The 19,239-nt window shown below is 48.8% G+C and overlaps 6 protein-coding genes across 6 annotated transcripts; 3 read left to right on the top strand and 3 right to left on the bottom strand.

Annotated features, from left to right (window-relative positions):
• Positions 1 to 755: 755 nt before the first annotated feature.
• KD926_005872 (uncharacterized protein) lies at positions 756 to 1,748 on the bottom strand (the record flags this gene model as incomplete). Its single annotated transcript, XM_053098314.1, has 3 exons — positions 756 to 903; positions 1,157 to 1,257; positions 1,305 to 1,748. 3 exons carry the CDS (start codon positions 1,746 to 1,748, stop codon positions 756 to 758), a joined length of 693 nt encoding a protein of 230 aa, XP_052960910.1.
• Positions 1,749 to 3,451: 1,703 nt separating this feature from the next.
• KD926_005873 (AMP-binding enzyme) lies at positions 3,452 to 9,996 on the top strand (the record flags this gene model as incomplete). The annotated part of the gene is made up of 16 exons (XM_053098325.1): positions 3,452 to 3,578; positions 3,635 to 3,771; positions 3,837 to 3,919; positions 3,973 to 4,070; positions 4,129 to 4,249; positions 4,302 to 4,686; positions 4,738 to 4,868; positions 4,933 to 5,266; positions 5,351 to 5,456; positions 5,874 to 6,209; positions 6,268 to 6,569; positions 6,619 to 7,526; positions 7,580 to 7,812; positions 7,868 to 7,902; positions 8,556 to 8,612; positions 8,671 to 9,996. The coding sequence occupies 16 exons, from the start codon at positions 3,452 to 3,454 to the stop codon at positions 9,994 to 9,996; spliced, it is 4,719 nt and encodes a 1,572-aa protein (XP_052960911.1).
• A 220-nt stretch (positions 9,997 to 10,216) lies between these two features.
• On the bottom strand, positions 10,217 to 11,002 carry KD926_005874 (uncharacterized protein; the record flags this gene model as incomplete). The annotated part of the gene is made up of 1 exon (XM_053098336.1): positions 10,217 to 11,002. The coding sequence occupies one exon, from the start codon at positions 11,000 to 11,002 to the stop codon at positions 10,217 to 10,219; it is 786 nt and encodes a 261-aa protein (XP_052960912.1).
• A 1,336-nt stretch (positions 11,003 to 12,338) lies between these two features.
• KD926_005875 (fungal specific transcription factor domain-containing protein) lies at positions 12,339 to 13,064 on the top strand (the record flags this gene model as incomplete). Its single annotated transcript, XM_053098346.1, has 1 exon — positions 12,339 to 13,064. The coding sequence occupies one exon, from the start codon at positions 12,339 to 12,341 to the stop codon at positions 13,062 to 13,064; it is 726 nt and encodes a 241-aa protein (XP_052960913.1).
• A 3,061-nt stretch (positions 13,065 to 16,125) lies between these two features.
• Positions 16,126 to 16,917, top strand: KD926_005876 (2-deoxyribose-5-phosphate aldolase; the record flags this gene model as incomplete). The annotated part of the gene is made up of 1 exon (XM_053098357.1): positions 16,126 to 16,917. One exon carries the CDS (start codon positions 16,126 to 16,128, stop codon positions 16,915 to 16,917), a length of 792 nt encoding a protein of 263 aa, XP_052960914.1.
• A 681-nt stretch (positions 16,918 to 17,598) lies between these two features.
• Positions 17,599 to 18,912, bottom strand: KD926_005877 (uncharacterized protein; the record flags this gene model as incomplete). Its single annotated transcript, XM_053098368.1, has 4 exons — positions 17,599 to 17,678; positions 18,143 to 18,279; positions 18,366 to 18,820; positions 18,880 to 18,912. The coding sequence occupies 4 exons, from the start codon at positions 18,910 to 18,912 to the stop codon at positions 17,599 to 17,601; spliced, it is 705 nt and encodes a 234-aa protein (XP_052960915.1).
• Positions 18,913 to 19,239: the final 327 nt, after the last annotated feature.

Here is a 19,239-nt window from a genome sequence, read left to right on the forward strand (position 1 = left end):
GGCAGGGATTAGGAGAGACAACTGAGCAGAACAATTCTGATAATGCGTGGGTTTTACACAGGGAGTATGATCGACCGCATCATGGCAGCCTACTATTATGGTCTTCCCCGGGGCCAGGATGGGCTCCTCAGGCAAGACATAAATTATACTTGCTATGGCTATTGTAGAAAGAGATTGCAGAACACTTAGATACTCTGTATTATCTTATTTTGTTTAATACGTAGGTAGAATGATATCTTCATTGGATCCGGGATCGAAGCTCTCTGGAGGGTCAGACCTATCAGCATCCTGGAGATCCGAGGAGGATAACAGAGATAATGGTGAGATCTGATATCAATATAGCATCTGACATGTTAGATGGCACGCTGAGGCCAGCATATTGTAGGCTGACCGAGAATAAGCGATGAATAGTGCTAAATGTAACTGTTGGTATATGAGAGGTTGAACACGAAGGAGTCTGGGTATTGAATTTTGAATCAATGGCGCTGAAATAAGCTCTGCTGTAGATGCGAGCACTAAATGATTCTACATAGACTGAAGGAATGAAAAGCGGAGATAGACTGTTTTTTTTTATAGGTATCGATTACGTGGTATATTATAACTTTACTTCTGGTCGATATTGCGGACGTTTCCTCGGCCTGTACTAGATTAGTTGAACGTTGATGCATAGTATCTGACACTTACCCTAATAAGTTAATAACCATCAAAAGATGCTGATCATTTATTTAGACGAAGAAGATGGGGAAGCATAACCCTCACCAGGCCCAGTCTATTGCGCAGAGCTGGCTCTTCCCGCGCTCCACGTCCTCTGGCCACAAGGACAACTGCTTGAATTTGGTCGCCTGGATACCACTCACACGTTCGGATTGTGCAGCTTCTGGAGCGTCCGAACGAGTGGGCCATCTGTCAAGTTACTGGGGCATGGGTTTCACGCGGCCAATGTTTCACCATCACGATACTGAACCAGGTGCTGGATCAAGGAGAACCAAGTCCGGATCACCCTTGATAGCAAAAACTATGCCTGATTACCTGTTTCAAAGTAAAAATTTAGTTGCCGACCTCCACAATTGAGGTACGGAGGTTTCATTTGCATGTTGGTTAGTTCGCTGCTAGGATGACTTTTTCAGGCGATAAAAACACACTTGTCAAATCATACATATGACGTCTGGTTATTGTGCAGCCATTGTTGAACATGATCGCAGTCTCCAGAAGCTGATAGTACCGGGCCAGAAATGAGAAGTTCTCAACTCGCGTGAACTAGATTCGCTCAGTCAGAATAACGAGGTATGTGTCTACCTCCGTACGGTTTCACCAGTGGATAGGGAAAATCCAAATAAGCTTGGAATTGGGACATCTGTATTCTCTTGAAGCCATGCGTAAGTCCCCGCTTCACATCGAATCTTCTCGTTCCCATTGCCGGGCATAACGGCTTCACCGACGCGGTATGGAAGAGGAAAACGAAGAAGAACGCGATGATCGTCCCGATTATCATTAGTAATTGGGATACAAACATTGAAGCTACCGTGGAGCCAGTTCGATTCTTCAGCTACATGGCATACGCTGGATGATCCTAAGCCAAGATGATGAGCAACAACGGCCCTCATCCAATCCTGTCGGACATTTGGATGAGCGAAGAAGTGGGTCTGTTGTTCGTGGTATCCTAGCTGATGAAGGATATTAAGTTCCTGCTCTTTCGCAGCGGAGTACGTGATCTCCTCATTTCGAAGTAGACGTCGGGTTCGTGGCATTTTATAGCAAAAATTCCACTGCACCAGAAAGGGTCCACCCTCTTAGCGAAGGAATATTCAAGTTTATGCAATGGATTCCTCGCGGTGACACATGTTGGTAAGGGGTTGATCCGCCGTCGTGATACAGGCGCTTGGCATCACTCGGCAATAGGTACTTTGTTCCGACCATGCTCTATCATCTCTTGGCTGCCCCTCTTTCTTTGTTCCCTAACACGATATGCAAATGGTTAATTGCCGGGCAGAGGAGATTTTGCCAAGAGCCCAGTCTTAGTAGGGGTATTTGTGCGAGCTGTCAAGTTCCTTCTGAAATGATGCTCCCACTATACATTCCACCGTGCATTCACACTCCCGCCGGCCAGATCAACCGCTCAGAATCCAAATTGAAGGCCCTCTAGTCGCCATCCAAAGGATCCCGCCACATGTCGCCTGGCGTCTGGGTCACCTAGATCGGACTCCCCCACAGCCGGCAGGCCCAGAACTAGCACGGTTGACATACCGAACAATATACGGACACGATACTTGTCCGCAAGTACCAGGTGATATGGTAGTGCATGATGAGTACATGGGTTGGATGCCAGAAAAGTACCCGGAGCAGTAAGTTTGATCTTATCTCTACCGGCGGGGGCAGTCGATTGCTAACCAAACCCCTTCCGCGATTTCGTAGGTTGATTGACTATTACCGCGTGACGTTTGACCATCTAGTCCCGGATGGTGATATCTACCCCGAAGTGTTACAGATGAACATTGCTGAAATCGAGGACGACAATGGCCTCAATGCAAATACGTGGCTTCTGTCTGCAGTAGATCCGACTGAGTTTGTTGGCAAGAAGGTACTCGCAGTGCCGAGATGTTGCCAGAAGAGAAAGGGGACACAGGATCGCTGGCGAGTTAACACACTTGTGGATCAGAGACATCATGAGATGGAATTTCTAAAAACAGCCGAAGAGTTAAGTTGTAACCGAAAGGTGTGAAGAGACTGCATTTTTGTGGTAAAGAGGACTATCAGCATTCCTTTCTCAGAGTCCAAGATTCTGTTCCATTTTTTTAACTAGCTATACTAGCTCTATGGAACTGAGAGTAAACGACTTAGTATTAATGATGAAGATGTCGGTATTAGCTGCCCAATTTTTCCCCATCATGATCGGAAGGCTCGACAAAGTCAGCTCTTACATCATAGATGCCTTCGACATGGTGGGTATAGCTAACTGATCTATCGGTATGGGAGCTAAGCAGCCGAAATACGAAACATGTTAAAGTGCGCTTGAGTGTAAGTGAGGTTAAGTCCTTATCCAGACAACTAGAGGAAGCAAGATAGCCCCCTTTAATACGATTCGTTCGATTCCCTGTGAATAAATAGCCAAAATCAGAGCAATGATTGTTATCGCGTACCACGCAGGCAAAGCTAGACGAGTCTTTTAGCACGTTGATTCAGCAATATTTTGGACAAGGAAGATTGCGGGTCGTTTATGCAAGGGAGCCGGTAATAACGTCGGTGTAGCCCCAGAGGCGGTGATATGCATAGCAGACCATCCCTTGCTGCGACCGGCCCTCAGCAGGATATTTGTTCAATCAGCTCTACTGAAGGACGTGTATTTGAGAGAAATCTATTCGACTGTGTTACAGAAAACCAGCACTAGTGATTCCCGGCTACTTTAACCTCGTAACTTCTCAGGCACTATCTTTTTTGGCAGAAATAACTCAACATGCCGCCAGGTGAAGAGGAAGAGCAATTTTTGATGAGCTCAACTAGCCCGACAGAAACTCACCCTAAAGAGCAAATCTCGACTGGAAAGCAATCCAATGCCTCCATCGTTTATGGGACTTTCTTCGGTAGGTAGACCGCTACATAGGTACCGGTCTGATGGCAACCTAACATTCGAGAATAGGTGCCTTTCTGGCAAGTGCCGATGAGTCGATTATGGTGTCGACGTTTAGCTCCGTTGCATCGGAATTTGATCGTCTTTCAGAGGGCTCGTGGTTGGTGGCCGCTTATAATTTTGGATATTGTATGTCCTTGCCGGTTGTGAGTATTCATTCTTTTCAGGTGGAAGAACTTTGTGGATGATGTTGCTAATAGTATCTGGGTAGTATGGTCATTTGAGCAATGTTTACAGTCGCAAGAATATTCTTCTCTGTTCATATGTTCTATTCGCTCTCTCGTGTCTTGCTTGGTAGGTTTTGCCTGAATGTTGCTGACTTGCAGACTGATGTGGATTTTGTATAGCGGTGCTAGCTCTTCACTCTACTGGTTGGTGCTAGCAAGAGTGTTTGCAGGTCTTAGTGGTGCAGGAATGGTTTTGCTTATCTCGATAGTCATCAGCGGTAAGTGTCCCATTCTAGATTGAATCAAAAATGAGAAAGACATGCTCATCCGGACTAGATGTGATGCCAGCGGAAGATGTTGCCCTCTTTCGAAGCTACGAGAACCTAGTGTGCATCGTTGGTCGCAGCCTAGGAGCTCCTATCGGCGGCTTTCTCTTGGACACAATCGGATGGCGATGGTGAGTAACCTAGCCCTGCATATCGAGAATGCATCACATCTAACGAAGACAGGTCATTCTACGGCCAGGTTCCACTGGCATTAGCCTGCATCCTGTTTGCAGCTCTCAACCTGCCACGCTCAATGACTAGAGCGGAGTCTAAGTCACAGACGCCATCGTCTGCCTCTGGAATTTGTGACATTGATTTTGCCGGGCTGTTTAGTCTTGCTTCTACGGTGCTTTCTATCTTGTTCCTGCTCCAGGCAGCGGGGGCACAAACGATAGATCATCCTGAGTGGGTATACGCTACTTTGGTCATACTTTTAGTGTCCATTGTTACATTCATCGCGATAGAGCTTTTCTGGGCACAGGACCCCTTGGTACCTATGGATCTGATGGGCAAAACTTTTGGGGCTTATTGCCTGGGCCAGGTGGTGTTGGTTATGGGACGCTCTGTGGTAGGTTTTCTCTGAACGAAAGGATCTAAAAGGGTACTCATTCTGTGGCAGGTCATGAGCAGTCTCGCACCGTACTTTATACGCGTCGAAAATTCATCAGATCTTGGTGCGTCGATGCTATACATCCTCTTTTCTCTCGGTGTGTCTATCGGAGGAATAGTATCCGGCCTTATAATTAAGAGGTGCGTCCCAAAAATTAGAAATCTGATCATCAATCGACTACTGACAACTCACGAATGAATCTAGAACCAAACGATACAAGAGCATGACACTTATTGCGCTAGGAGTCTGTATGATGTCAACGCTGGCAATTTTCTTTCAATGGCGAGACGGCTGCACCATTTGGGAGACATTGATCTTGCTTCCTATGGGCACCACATTGGGTGTTTTCTACTCGACGCAGTTCATTGGCATGTCTGCAAGTTTACCAAAGAGTCGCCAAGCGGCGGGTTTTGGGACGTACTACGTATACCAACAGCTTGGATTTATAGCGGGACCGGCAGTAGGGCTGTCTATGGTGCAAGGGCTCTTTAACCAGAGCCTCGAGCAAAACTTGCTGGATAGTCAGAGGAAAGAGCTGGTAAGTAAGTTTAGTTCATTTCGATGAATGTTCACAGTTGCCATGATACTGGCTATATAAAGTTTGAGGCTGACGGATAAATAGATTATTGGAAAGATTCTTGATGACTCCAGATTCTCTAGGAAGCTGCCACAACCGATGCAAGAGGTTGTTCGATCCAGTTATCTATATGCCTTCCAATTTGCGCCCTGTAAGCCCTTTACCTGAGCAGGCATGTCAACCGAGGCTAACATCGAGAAGTACTCTCCACGGCGTGTGTTGTGCTTGCCCTTGTGATAGTATTGATGTTAAAGGAGCAAAATCTGCCTTAGATTGGTTTTTTTTTTTCTTTTTTTTTGCGAGAAGTAGAGCTGTCTGTATGTCTGCAGTTCAGTTTAGGGCATTCAATGTCATGCGCCGAGGGATTCCGAGAACTGCCGAGATTCTGCCGAGGCCGCAAACCTCCGACGGCGGATGACATCAACTGTTTTTTGTTCATCCTTCTATCTTCACCTCGTCCACGCGAGTCTCTCAATGTCATTGCCTTCAATTAAGTTCTAGATCTAAATAATGTTGATTGTGATCCGGTAATTCGATATCGCCATGCAAGGGCGCACTCTCCTATCAGCCCTCTCACGGGGCCTCCCCGCGTCACGTCGCGCCACCCCGACCATCCTAGCTTCGAAATCCTGCCTCGATCGTTCACACTCCGTGGCAACACCTTCTTTCTACCGGTCGCTATCATCTCTACCGAATCTGTCACTCTTCCGAGCCCTTCAGGACCACGATCGATCCAGCTTGGCCGTCGTCCACAGCGCGTCGTCGCGTTCCTTCACCTACGGAAATTTGGTCGCAGATGTGCTTCTCGCGCAACAGCAGCTGCGCCAGTCGGCCGGCGGTCATAACGATGCTCTGTCCGGAGAGAGGGTCGCATTTCTTGCGGAGAACAGCTACGACTACGTAGGTACTGTTTTTCTTGTTTCAGATGACTTTTTCTTTAGCCTCGCTAACTTCCATTTCAGTGACGCTTCTTTCCATCCTCGCGAACGATGCGATTGCCCTTCCTCTCTCCCCGGCCTTTCCTATCGCCGAATTGCAGTATATCATGGATAATTCACGTGCAAAGGTGCTTGTTGCCACTGAGAAGTACGCGGATAAAGCTCAGAATATCATGAAGGCGGGGTTGGATCGAGAGCCTATCTTGAACGTGCGGGAGAAAACCACAGCCGGAGCGAACATCTCCGTGGATGTCACATTGGAGGACTACACACAGACACCCAAGGGTGGAATGATGCTGTATACTTCCGGGACGACCAACAGACCGGTAGGTGAAAATGCGCGAAGACATACGGCTCATGCTGACAATGTACTAGAAAGGTGTGCTGATTCCTCAATCTGCGCTCACCGCGCAAGCGGCTTCGTTGCTGGAGGCGTGGAATTATACCCCGGAAGATCGACTCCTCCATCTCCTTCCGTTGCATCATATCCACGGAACTGTGAATGCTATCGTGGCTCCTGTCCTTGCCGGATCGTCAATTGAGTTCATGTTCCCATTCAACACGGATGCCGTGTGGAAGAGACTTGCCGCTCCATTTTTACCATATAGTACGCCGACAAGCAAGATATCGTTCCTAACAGCCGTTCCGACTATCTATAATCGACTATTATCGTCATTCTCTAATTTATCCCCCGAGCTCAAAGAGGCTGCTAGGAAGGGGATCTCTCCCGAGAACCTTCGCCTCAACATCTCCGGCTCGGCGGCTTTGCCAACCCCGACGAAGCAGGCGTGGCAAGATCTTAGCAATGGCAACGTTCTCCTAGAGCGTTACGGCATGACAGAAGTTGGAATGGCTATCAGCTGTGGCCTAGACTTTGGGGACCGTATCGACGGCAGCGTTGGCTGGCCACTACCGTCTGTGGAAGCCAGACTGGTAGACGCAGACACGAATCAAGTTATCAATCCTGGCGAAGAGCTGGATGAGAACGGCCGTGAACGGGAAGGCGAAATCCAACTTCGCGGCCCTACCATCTTCCGCGACTACTGGGCCAACGAGAAAGCCACGCAGGAGGCATTCGTCGATAGCGATGATGGCAAGGGAAAATGGTTCAGGACCGGCGACGTTGCGACGCGACGCGTTGTCGAAGATGCCGGCAAAGGCGCCAGTGGAGAGTGGGCGCGAGGACCGATGTACTTCATCCAGGGACGACAAAGTGTGGATATAATTAAGGTCGGTGGGGAGAAAGTCAGCGCGCTCGAGGTGGAGAGGGAGTTACTTTCCCTGTAAGTTTCGGCGGATTACTCCGTACTTGCGACAATGTACTAACGGGTCATAGTCCTCAGATTGCCGAAGCTGCGGTGGTTGGCCTTCCATCTGAGCAATGGGGCCAAAGAGTCGCTGCGATCGTTGTTCTGAAGAATGCCGAAAGAACTGCCACTAGTCGCAATGGCAAATCCTGGGGTCCGATGGATATGCGAAGGGCACTGAAGGACCGGCTGGCAGCTTATAAGATGCCACAGGAAATGAAGATTCTCGATAAGCCGATTCCGAGAAATGCCATGGGAAAGGGTGAGTGGATTTCTTCCAGACCGAGTGATACACTCGATACTAACATTGCCCGCAGTTAATAAAAAAACACTCGTCAAAGAGGTCTTCGAAGTATAGACCGGAGCCTCGCGACTATTTGTATTATAATCATCAATAATAGATCTTGGAAATTAGACTTAGACGGTAGCTCGGGCTAACCGCAAACACGAATCTCCACCATCTTACCATAGACTTTACGGTCTGGCTACACGTACGAGATGAAGATTCTTTCTGAAACAAAGAACGAACCGTTTTTCGTCTATTTGCAACTTTCCGTGCAAAGTGTGCTTCAAATAGAGTACGCTGGCTGATCTCCGTGTTTTCGGCCCTTGGCCCATTGGGAAAAGATTCTCCAGTGCCAAATTCGACACGGACCAGACATTCCCCCAAGCCTTCCAAGACATGCTAAACGGCCTCTCCACATCCATTTTACCGTTCTGCAAGTGTCTTCTGATGCTCCCCTCCTTGGTGCGGGACCGTTAATCAGTCCTTCACATTCTCTCACCCGGTCTTCAACCCGCGCGGAGTTTTCCCGCCCTGTTGATCTTAATCTAATATGGTGTCTAGCCCTGCAGATGAAACAGATCGAGACTCAGACTGATAATTAGGCTCTGGTGCGGACCAGCGGACCGAAACATTTTGCCGGCATATTAGCCTTCCCCACAATTGTCAGAATGAAGGTATCATGCTATCGCGACCGATTGGCTTGACCCTGATTTTGCCAGCAGCTTAACCTGATCCTTCGTGCCATTGAAACTTCTGCGGCCTTTACCGATTGCAAGGTCGGTCACTGGTCAAATGAGGTATAAATAGTTGGACCCCTAAAAAATGCAAATGTAGCATCATCTCCGATTCAAAAAACGCCATCAATCAATCCACAGCAAGCGATACTTCGAAATCATGGCGCGGACTCTCGCCCTTCTCGCGCTCCTCCCTCTCATCACCGCGCAACAGATTGGCAGCATCCCCGAGGTTCACCCTCAACTAACCACCTACCACTGTACGCGTCGCAATGGCTGCGTGAAACAGAACACTTCCATCGTGCTCGACGCGGCCACGCACCCCATCCACCAAGTCGGAACCAACACCTCCTGCACCAACGCCTCCGGCCTTGACTCCTCCATCTGCCCCGATAAAGAAACCTGCAGCCAGAACTGCGTCGTCGAGGGCATCACCGACTATAGCAAGTACGGCGTGCAGACCAGTGGCTCTCGCATGACCCTTCGCCAGTACCTCCGCGATGCCAGCACCAACCAAACCCGCTCCGTCTCGCCGCGCGTCTACCTTCTCGCTGAGGACGGCGAATCCTACCACACGCCCTCCCTCTTGAACCAGGAATTCGCCTTCGACGTCGACGTCTCCACCCTCGTCTGCGGTATGAACGGCGCACTCTACTTCTCTGACATGCTTCCATCCGGCGGCCGCAGCGACCTCAACCCCGCCGGCGCCACCTACGGCACCGGGTACTGCGACGCCCAATGCTACTCCACCCCGTGGATCAACGGCGAAGCGAACATCGCCGACCGCGGCTCCTGCTGCAACGAAATGGACATCTGGGAAGCGAACGCCCGCGCTACAGGATACACCCCTCACTCGTGCAACACGACCCGCCTGTACGAGTGTACTGGCACAGAATGCGGCGACGCTGGCGTCTGCGATAAGCCCGGCTGCGGATTCAACCCGTACGCGCTCGGCGCTAAATCCTTCTATGGCTACGATATGACCGTCGACACCACTCGCCCGTTCACTGTCGTCACGCAATTCCTGACCAAGGCCAACACCTCTACTAGTGCGCTCTCTGAGATCCGTCGTCTGTATGTCCAATCTGGCCGCGTGGTCCAGAACGCCGTGGTCCAGGTCGACGACGGGGAGATCGACTCTCTTACCGAGCCGTTCTGCAAGGACACTGCCTCCGCGTTCACTCGTCTCGGTGGGATGAAGCAGATGGGCGAGGCGCTGGGTCGGGGTATGACTCTTGCTTTCAGTATCTGGAATGACTCTGGCTCGTTCATGCAGTGGTTGGATGGGGGTGATGCGGGCCCGTGCAATGCCACCGAGGGAGATCCGAAATTGATTGAGAAGCTGTACCCGGATACGAAGGTGACATTTGCAAATGTGCGGTGGGGAGATATCGGGGCTACTTATGGAAGCAAGACGGGGCTGTGAGGGAGCTTTAGTTGTGGAGCGAATTATCAGTTGTGGTTTTGTGTACTGTCTATAAGAATTAGTTCAAAAAGATTTTGCTTTGTCTTTGATGCTAGATCTATGCATATGCACCCGACCTTCTACTGGTCTTCTTTGTATAACAATGAACCTATCACCTTGCCTCAGCGAACCCTAATCGCCCAAAAGTATGTATAGTACAACCCCCATACCCCCTCCCCCATCAAGGAATAGCATGAAGTCCCTGGCCCTCCCACTCAACCATAGCCCTCTCAAACAACCGTTCCTGCTCATCCGCTTCAAAAGCCACTGCCTCCTTCCCCCTCCCCCGTCTCGACTCAGCCGTCTCAACCAGCGAAACATCCCCCTCGTCAACCTGAAGATAATAAGACCGCATTTCCGCATTCCTCCACCCACCCCCATTAAACAGCCCCGCGTCTTCCCAGTCCTGCGTCAGAAAATGTAAAATGCTCACGTGCGCTACTAGAACGATCTCTAGATCTTCAACCCCCTCGTTCTCGTGCAAGGAATGGGCTAGATCGAATAGTTGTCTTCGACAATCCCGTGCTCGAGCTTTCAGCGCCGCTCGCGAAGGAAAGTACCGTGAGTCTGAGGCCTTGGTGTTCCAGCCCGAGTTGACACGGGTTAAATCAACAGGGATATTTAAACTCTGCGCGGACACTCTTTCTTGTAAAGTTGAGAGATCCGAACCCGTGTTGAAGGGATAATCGCATACTTCTTGCGCGTCAGGCAGCGCGAGGATCTTGGGCTTGCAGTGCCCGTTGCGCAGGGCGGGTTCGAATGCTAAGAAGGCGGTTTGGAGAGTTCGGGTCATTGGGGATGCGGTGATGAGTGAGATTCGTGGATGGATCTTTGATGCGCTGGATTTGAGTGAGAGGCATTGAGACCGGCCGTTTGGTGTTAGGAGGGGGTCGGTTAGATTGGAAGGTGCGGTGGGGAGGTTGTGTTCGCCTTCGGCGTGGCGGATCAGGTGGATTGTTGCGCGCATGGTGGGTTGGAGTTTGAGTTTTGCGGTGAAGGGTGTATGGAGTATGTGGTTGGGAAGGCACCGGTGATATAGGAGTCGTGAATCTTGGGATCCCCGCGCATTTTATAGAAACCCCCACGGAGTAAGTAGTGTATTTCCGGGTTCTCTGTTTAGGTAGCTGGTTCCGGTGGAGGCTGGACCTTGACTAGGAAAGCTATGCCGGCTCCCCTGAGATGCCGATGTTCCGATCAGTCGATCACGGGTGCCGTTAGCCCTTATCTGATTATGAAGGCGGTCTATCAAGGTTGTGGCAGAGTGTTTAAAATACTGTTTGTAAGATACTTCCTTGTAACTATAATGATCCTTGGTTAGGATTTAGAGTCTATTTGGGGTCTATTAGGGACTAATGGTTGTTTAGAATTTAGGACTCAATGATCTAGGTTTATGTTTCCCTTTTCTCTTTTTCAATATTATCTAGATTGATTAGGGTACCTAAAATATAGAAAACTTCGGTAGCTAAATGATAGGTAGTAGTGTAATAGTATTACAAGCTGTCTGTCCATTTAATCGTTAACATCCGTCGATCATCCCCTTCGTCACACTTATCTTATTCCTTTCTGACACCGATTGACTTATGATCTATGAGAACTGTATGCATGGGTTGCTAGACTATAAACTGCAACACCTGCATAGTTGTACGGTGCCCAGTCTGCTCACCGAACCCGATAATGATAGTAAGTCAAGACATTGCCTTCTACCTACTTCGTAGTTTACACTTGGCATAGTGTCTAATGGTCGGCATATCTAGAATCCTCGCGAAAGGAAGAACATCGCACTTGCCTGTGACTCCTGCCGAGCGCGAAAAGTCCGCTGCGACGGCGTTGAGCCTACCCGTAGCACTTGTTTGCTACGTAAGGAGTCATGCAGATATGCAATGAACAATCCAAAAGGGCGTCAGGATAATAGGTAATCTCAACCCATCCTCATATCCAATTGGTGATGTGCTTGGTTCATCATTTATCATTGTAGATACATACAATAGGTGTAAAATGTGTCCAGCACAACGACAACGGGTGCCCAGTCCATTCCGATATCAGAAAATTTGAATTTATCTCCCAACGTTCCTAAGATCCCGGACAGCTCGAATGGACACAACTGTGGCCCTGTCACGAGAGTCCAGGCGCGATCTCATCACGGCTTCGCGCCAGGTGACACCCCATCTACCAGCGTAAGTTCGGCAGCATAATGTCCTAACAGAGTTGATCGACCCAATACGATAGACCATCCCCATGAAACATCGGATTCCGTCTATACCTCGCATTCCAAATCACGCAAGAGCCAAAGCCAGCCTACAGCCATGGGAATCGCCTCCAATCGACCCTCGAGTGCGGCAGAAAGCCAGAACGAATACTTTGGCGACTCATCAGTGGCCTCATTTCTGAAAGAGATCAAAGTTTCCGACGCCGCCAATTCTCGAGGCGATTCGTCATCCCAGCCAGGTCCCAACTTGCCAGGAACATCGCGTTTCGCTGTCGACTCATGCGATCTGCCCTCTCGTCAATTAGCGGACTATCTTCTCCAGTGCTATTTCGGCAAATTTCACAGCCTTTATCCGTTCATTCATAAACCGTCGTTTCTTCGCATGTATGATAGTCTATGGACACCGACTGTCGTGGATGTTGGAAATAGCTCGGCTGGGATTGGCTTGGGTGATCCCAACGTACCATCCTCGACATTCCTCTGCGCATTGAATATCGTCTTAGCTCTTGGGTGTCAATTCTCTCATCTGAATCATACAGCCCGCGAAGCTACCTCCGCGGATATCTTCGAGCGCTCTCAACGTTATCTGAATACCCTCTCCCGGGACAAAGGCGATCTCGCCCTCGTACAGATACTTCTTTTGACAGCTACATATCTGCAAGGAGGCGAGTCTCCTTCCAAATGTTGGGACATGATTGGTCTCGCGTGCCGAATCGCGCAAGGACTGGGAATGCATTCCGTGAAAGCTGATAGGAACCGACGACCGGCGGAGATTCAAATCAGACGCCGTGTTTGGCATGGATGTATCATGATGGATCTGTAAGTCTCTGAATATTTATCTACATTGCAATGAGTGGGTCTCCTGACAGTGCTGTAAAGAGCAAGTAGTATGATGCTGGGTTGTCCTCCTATGACCCATACGTCGGCAGTGCCTCTCCCAGACGCTGTTGATGATGAAGCTCTGAATTATCCTGTTGAGCGATCGCAAAGTCTACCTGGAAAGGCATCTCGAATCGCCTTCTACGTACAAACTCTAAAACTGCATAGAATACTACGAAGATTATACTGGAAGTCTATGAGCCCTGCGAAAACACCACCAGTGTCGATCAACTTGGACAGCCGAAGGCCGAAGACAGCCACGCCCGGACCTTGATGAAATTAGATGCAGAGCTCGTGTCCTTTGTTTCCAAAATTCCAAGCGCCCTGCAATGGAATAAACCCGGTAGATCTGCAACCACCGACAAGCAGCTCTGTCGCGAAAGCAATCTGCTTAAGGCATGGTAAGGACTAACTTTGCGTAGTTCTTTATCCTTTCTAGCTGACTCTATCATGTAACTGGATTCCTCCACTTTAGAATCTTACTCTTGCGCCCCACCCTGGTCAACTTCTGTCGAGAAAGTCGCTTGTCGCGAGCGACTGACGAATGCCACCCGCAAATAAGTTCTGAAGAACGGCCAGCCGCTCCAAGGAGTTAGATATTTCTCGGTTTCAGTTTCAGCTGCTCGACTTATTCCGTTGAAACCGCAATTGAACTGTCGTACTTGATGAACGAGATCTCCAGGACTGAAATGGCTAGCGTGTGGTGGTATAATATACCTCCCATCCAAGCACCTAATCCCCAGCAATAACACTACACTGTTGCTAAGCCGCAATCTCCGTTAACTGCCAGATACTTTCACGGCTGGAATCGTTCTCATATTCGCCCAAACATTACCAGCTCTTGAGACCAATTCCTCGAAACAAACCCTCGCCGAGGCCTGGCAGAGCTGCACCGACTGTCTAGAAACCATGGGTTTTTATAGCAACACGGCCAAATTCTGCGCCGATTCTCTTCGCAGAGCGCTGGCTCAATCTTTGCAGAAATCCAATGCAGCAGACCCCACGACGTCTAGTTCAGAGACCCTCCCTCATGTCGAAGAATCTCACACGATGGGACATCCAGGTTCAGGGAATATTCCTAGTCAGGATTCGTCGTCCTCCAATACTAGATTGCCAACTGTCGTTCCATCCCCGATCATATACGACGCTCAGTTTGCTTCTGCGGACCCGTCTTTTCTTGATCTTCCAAAATCAGAATTCTTTAGCAATGCGTGGGCCGGGGATGATTCGACTGGCAGTGGCTATTTGATGGAGATGATTTTTGGAGGACGGCTTTCGCTCTGTCTTAGACATTTTTGTTGGATATGATGTATATACCCTTGTTCTGTAAATTGGGTTCTTCTGTTCTTGGGTTATAATATCTAAATACTTTTACTGGTTGGGGTAGAAAATTCGATTTATGTCTAATCTCTATATGAACTCATCTATAACAAGAGAAAAACGGAAAGAAGAATGGGCGTAGATACAAGACCAGTTTCACTCATCCCCACTCAGACAACAAAGCCCGCAAAATACTCGCCGACCTGCTTCACACCATACCTATGCTCCTGGCTCGCGGTTCCCGACCCGCCTGTTTCAACTCACCCAGAACACTAGAATCTAGTCAATCCTCGTTCTCGGAGGCCATCCCGATAAGACCCATTCCAACTTGCGCGGCGCCGTGCAGGAACTGGAGAAACTCCATGCAAAGCTGCCTTCCGGGATTCTGCGTTTCGTCACAATAGTCGCCCAGGCTATTGGCGGGGGAGATCAATGGGCTCGTATTCCGAGAATAGGCAAGCTCTATTACAACACTTCGAGATCTGCCCACACCGCGTACACAGTCTCTGACTCTCAAGGGGCGGTGGCGGTCATTCGCCCAGATGGTCTTTTGGATTATGCTACTCGCCTGTCTAATCCGATATTGAACCCGACGGGATATTTGCTAGATGGCTTTGTAGGATGGTTGATTGGGCTTGTGTGCTTTCGAAGACTCCTGGGACATATAGATCGATCCTTCTATCCAGTATCTCTAGCCATCGGCACAGATAGCTATGGCTTCCATCTCGGAATCAAGTGGAGTATATCATTTTCGGAGGAGAGAGTATTGTTTCATGAATAGATTAAAGAGGTACTAGGAATTAGTAGACTCGGAGTAACTATTTAATACCGGAATTTGTAATTATGTTATCATAATAGAGTCCGATACGAGCATAATACCGGATATGCCCCCGTCTCTGCAGCAGAAATGATTTGCAACGGCTCGGAATGCGTAACCACTGGTAACCAATATTTACCACCTTACTAGAAGAAGTATGTCCCTACATTGTTCTTAATACTGTAGCTATGAATCAAATAGAACGCAACATTGTGGAATACAGTAGAATATAACCCACCACCTAGCGTCCAAGAGATTCTCCCACTGCTGTACTGGCAACCACAGTAATTACATCCAGGTCTTCGCTATATATTTTGCTCTGGGAACGGGTAGAAACACATCAACAAAAGCACAGCCGAAAAAAGTTGGCAGAGTAGAACAGAGCAAAACAAGGCCGTAGGGTGACAGATACATAATATTTAGACCCAATATCCAACATATCTCCCTTTCCACCAGCTATCTAGAATATCATCTCGAACTACAAAGATGAACTTATCTACTCTGCACTCCGTGTACTTTGCAAGAACATTAGACCGGGATCCCGAAGGCAGTGAACAAGGCGGCTATGACGGTCCTCGGGTTTTGCCCGCTCATCATCTTTATGGGGCGACCGATGATGTAGAGGTCTCCGGTGGAAGCGGCTACCGCATATGGAGATCACTCCACCGGAGGACTAGAGCTGAAGCTATTGCCACTATCAACATTAATGAGAGACGTCTTAGATATTTAAACATGCCAGATACCCCTCCTGTTGCATAAATCTGTTCAAGCTCAACTAAACTCACTATCAGAAGCTAGTTACCTTCGAACCCATTCCGAAATTAATTATCACATCCAAATTATCAACCCCCCAACCAACAACACCAATATGTCCACCCAAAACACCATCACGGTCAATCTGACCCAACTATCCAAAATGATCGACCACTCCCTCCTCCACCCAACCATGACCGACGCCGAAATCCTCGCCGGTCTAAAAATTGCCCGAGACAACAATGTCGCCACAGCCTGCGTCAAGCCCTACCTCATCCCTCTTGCCAAGCAGGAGCTCGCAGGCTCCGATGTCCTCGTCTGTCCAGTCATCGGCTTCCCCCACGGCAACAGCACCACCGCCATCAAGGTCGCCGAGGCCACGGCCGCTGCGCAGGCCGGGGGCAAGGAAATCGACATGGTCGTCAACGTGGGCAAGGTCCTTGGTGGGGACTGGGCCTATGTGTCTGATGAGATCCGGCAGATCAATGAGGTTGTTACGGCTAATGGTGCGGTTCTGAAGGTCATTTTCGAGAATGACTATTTGCAGTCGGAACATATTACCCGGTTGTGTGAGATCTGTACGGAGATTGGTGTCGCGTTTGTGAAGACTTCGACGGGGTATGGGTTTGTGAAGCAGGCCGATGGATCTTATAATTACAAGGGTGCCACGATGAAGGATTTGAAGTTGATGCGCGCGAAGTCGGGAGAGAAGGTGCAGATTAAGGCGGCGGGTGGTGTGAGGACGCTGGATGACTTGTTGCATGTTATGAGTCTGGGTGTTACGAGGATTGGGGCTACCGCTACCATTGCGATCTTGGAGGATGCGAAGAGAAGGGGGATTGGGAAGGAGCCGGTCGAGGTTTCTTTTAAGCCGATGAAGGAGGAGGGGGAGACTGGTGGTTACTAAGTAATTTGTTAAATAAGGTCTCTAAAACGGTTCATGGAGGATGATATGTTAAGGACTCTGGGGATTTAAAGTTATGGGCATGAGAGAAAGAACGGGTTTTGCTTGCAGAATGCTATAGAACTGCTGCTTCTGTCAATTTATTGTTTCCCCTTTCTCGCTATATCTTGAAGCAGCGTTTTATCTTGTTACTATCTTATATCTCATCATCCAAGAATCACTAAGTTTGTGGTTGCAAAATATCATCCAAAGCCAATTAAACGTATAACCATGAGTCCGTGCTTTAACTATTATAAGAGATGCTGCCAAATAAACAAGCCAAAGCGTTAAAATGCCTGAGGCAAGCTGCCAAGCCAAGCCTTTCGCCGTTTTCCCCAGGCCCTTTTGTCTAGACAACATCATGGAATAATTCGATTTCTCCTACATCAATCAATCAATTAAATCAATTGCACAATAATTATCTTTTGAGGCATGTCTCTGTTCAATTATTACAGTATTGCTGACCACAGCGGCGCACCCAGCCCTCGAACGTCTACAAGAAACAAACGCGGTGTGTGTATTGAAAACTTATTTACGCTTATGATTACCGCAGATTTTTCATTTTTCATTACAAATATCGCGAGTAGAATATATTTCCCTGGCTCAGTTCGTCTCTTGAATCTTGATGTGCCCTGGGAGGCATGGTTAGTTGCAGAATTGAGTGAGGCTTTTTGGACGCTGCCACAACGCAGCGTGCGTCCGGCCCGGTTGCATGTTCAACTCGCCTGTGGCATAAGTCAGTATGAATGGGAATTAGGAATGGATTTTAATCAAATCAAATTCAACAAAAGTGGAAGAGTAGTGGGTTAGATTGACAAGGATAATAACGCCGAATTTGCCCTTTCTATACTTGCACCGTTATCGAAACCACCGAAGATACAGAGCATTAGAATTATGTGTTTCTTTTCTCCCAACTGGGTACATAGAGAAGAGAAATAAAAACCAAGGAAAGCAGCAGATGGAGCCAACATAACAACCGAAAAAAGATAAAAATAAAAATAAAAATACAAGAAGCCGAAGAAGAACTTTTTAGAGAGCAGAGAGATTCAACATAAAAAAGGATTGACCCCGAACGCAAAAAGGGGGGGAAAAAGAAAAGAAAAGGGAAAGCAAAGCGAGGCTCAGGCCAAGTCACGGTGACGGCGTTTCTGATGATCACGTAGGTGATCCTTCCTGCCAAAAGACCTACCACAGTGTAGACAGGAATAAGCATCAGGGGAAATGTGGATCGACTTAAGATGACGGACAAGGTCCCCTTCGCTGCTGAAACGGGTGGAGCTCTGGCAGCCTTCCCATTTGCATTCAAAGACTGGAGGGCTACGGGCACTATATGGGGTAAGAAATACTCTACTGTTAATGTGCCATGTTCATACCATCGCTCAGGGGCCAGCGATTAAGAAGACTAGACGTACCTTTCCGGAGCCTTGTCTCGTTGGTGGCTTGCGACATTATTGGGCGTAGCCAAGGCTGAGTCTGCTTGTGCGCTGGCAAGCGTCTCGGGCTGACCACTAGAAGCGTCCATCACAGCAAAGGTACCGGCAGGGATTTCATCACAGGCAGAATAGGCCTGCGCCACATCCCCTTGCAGTGAAATATCACTGCCGCCAGAAACATCCGTCGGATTGACTGTCCAACCACGAGGCTCAATTCTAAGGGGAAATCCGGCATTGCAGGTAGAGAGCCAGTCTGGATAAGTTGCAGGAATAGAGGAGACCGGGTAGGATCCAGGAACCGCCGGAGAGTACGGAAAGAGGAAAGAATTGACGGAAAGGCTGTCTGGATGGGTATCCTCTCTGGACGGCTGGAAAGAGCTGGTCGGCCACTCCATGCTGAACTTGGGTGACTCAAGGCAGAGTAGTGAATCAGACTGAGTGCTTTGAGAACTGAATGTGTCCGGAAATCATTGGAAGATATGCCTTTTTATACCAGAGAAGTCCAGTACTTGATGAAGAGGGCCATGGTGTGTGCGCGCGTGTGTTTCTGTATAGACTGCCCCCGGTATAATTGATTAATTATGCCTCCGTTGGGCGTAGGATTATAGGAAAAGGTGGACCCAAGATTATGGAATGGACCAATGCTCAACGAGGATATTAAGGAAAAACGCTTGGGCCCGGGGGCCGCAGTCGCGGCTATTCTTCACTGGTACTAGGTCATTTTACGCGAGATCAGGATTTTAGAACTCGCCAATAGATTCGAAGCTATCCGGCGCGTATCTGTACCACTCCCTCGCCTTAATTCCGGACCGATGCCCCGTCGTGCTTTCCTACTTTGGTCCCTCCGGCTGCA

Source organism: Aspergillus affinis (assembly GCF_023601865.1).
Source record: "Aspergillus affinis strain CMG 70 chromosome Unknown NODE_2_length_704391_cov_89_054091, whole genome shotgun sequence".
NCBI classification, from domain to species: Eukaryota; Fungi; Ascomycota; class Eurotiomycetes; order Eurotiales; family Aspergillaceae; genus Aspergillus; species Aspergillus affinis.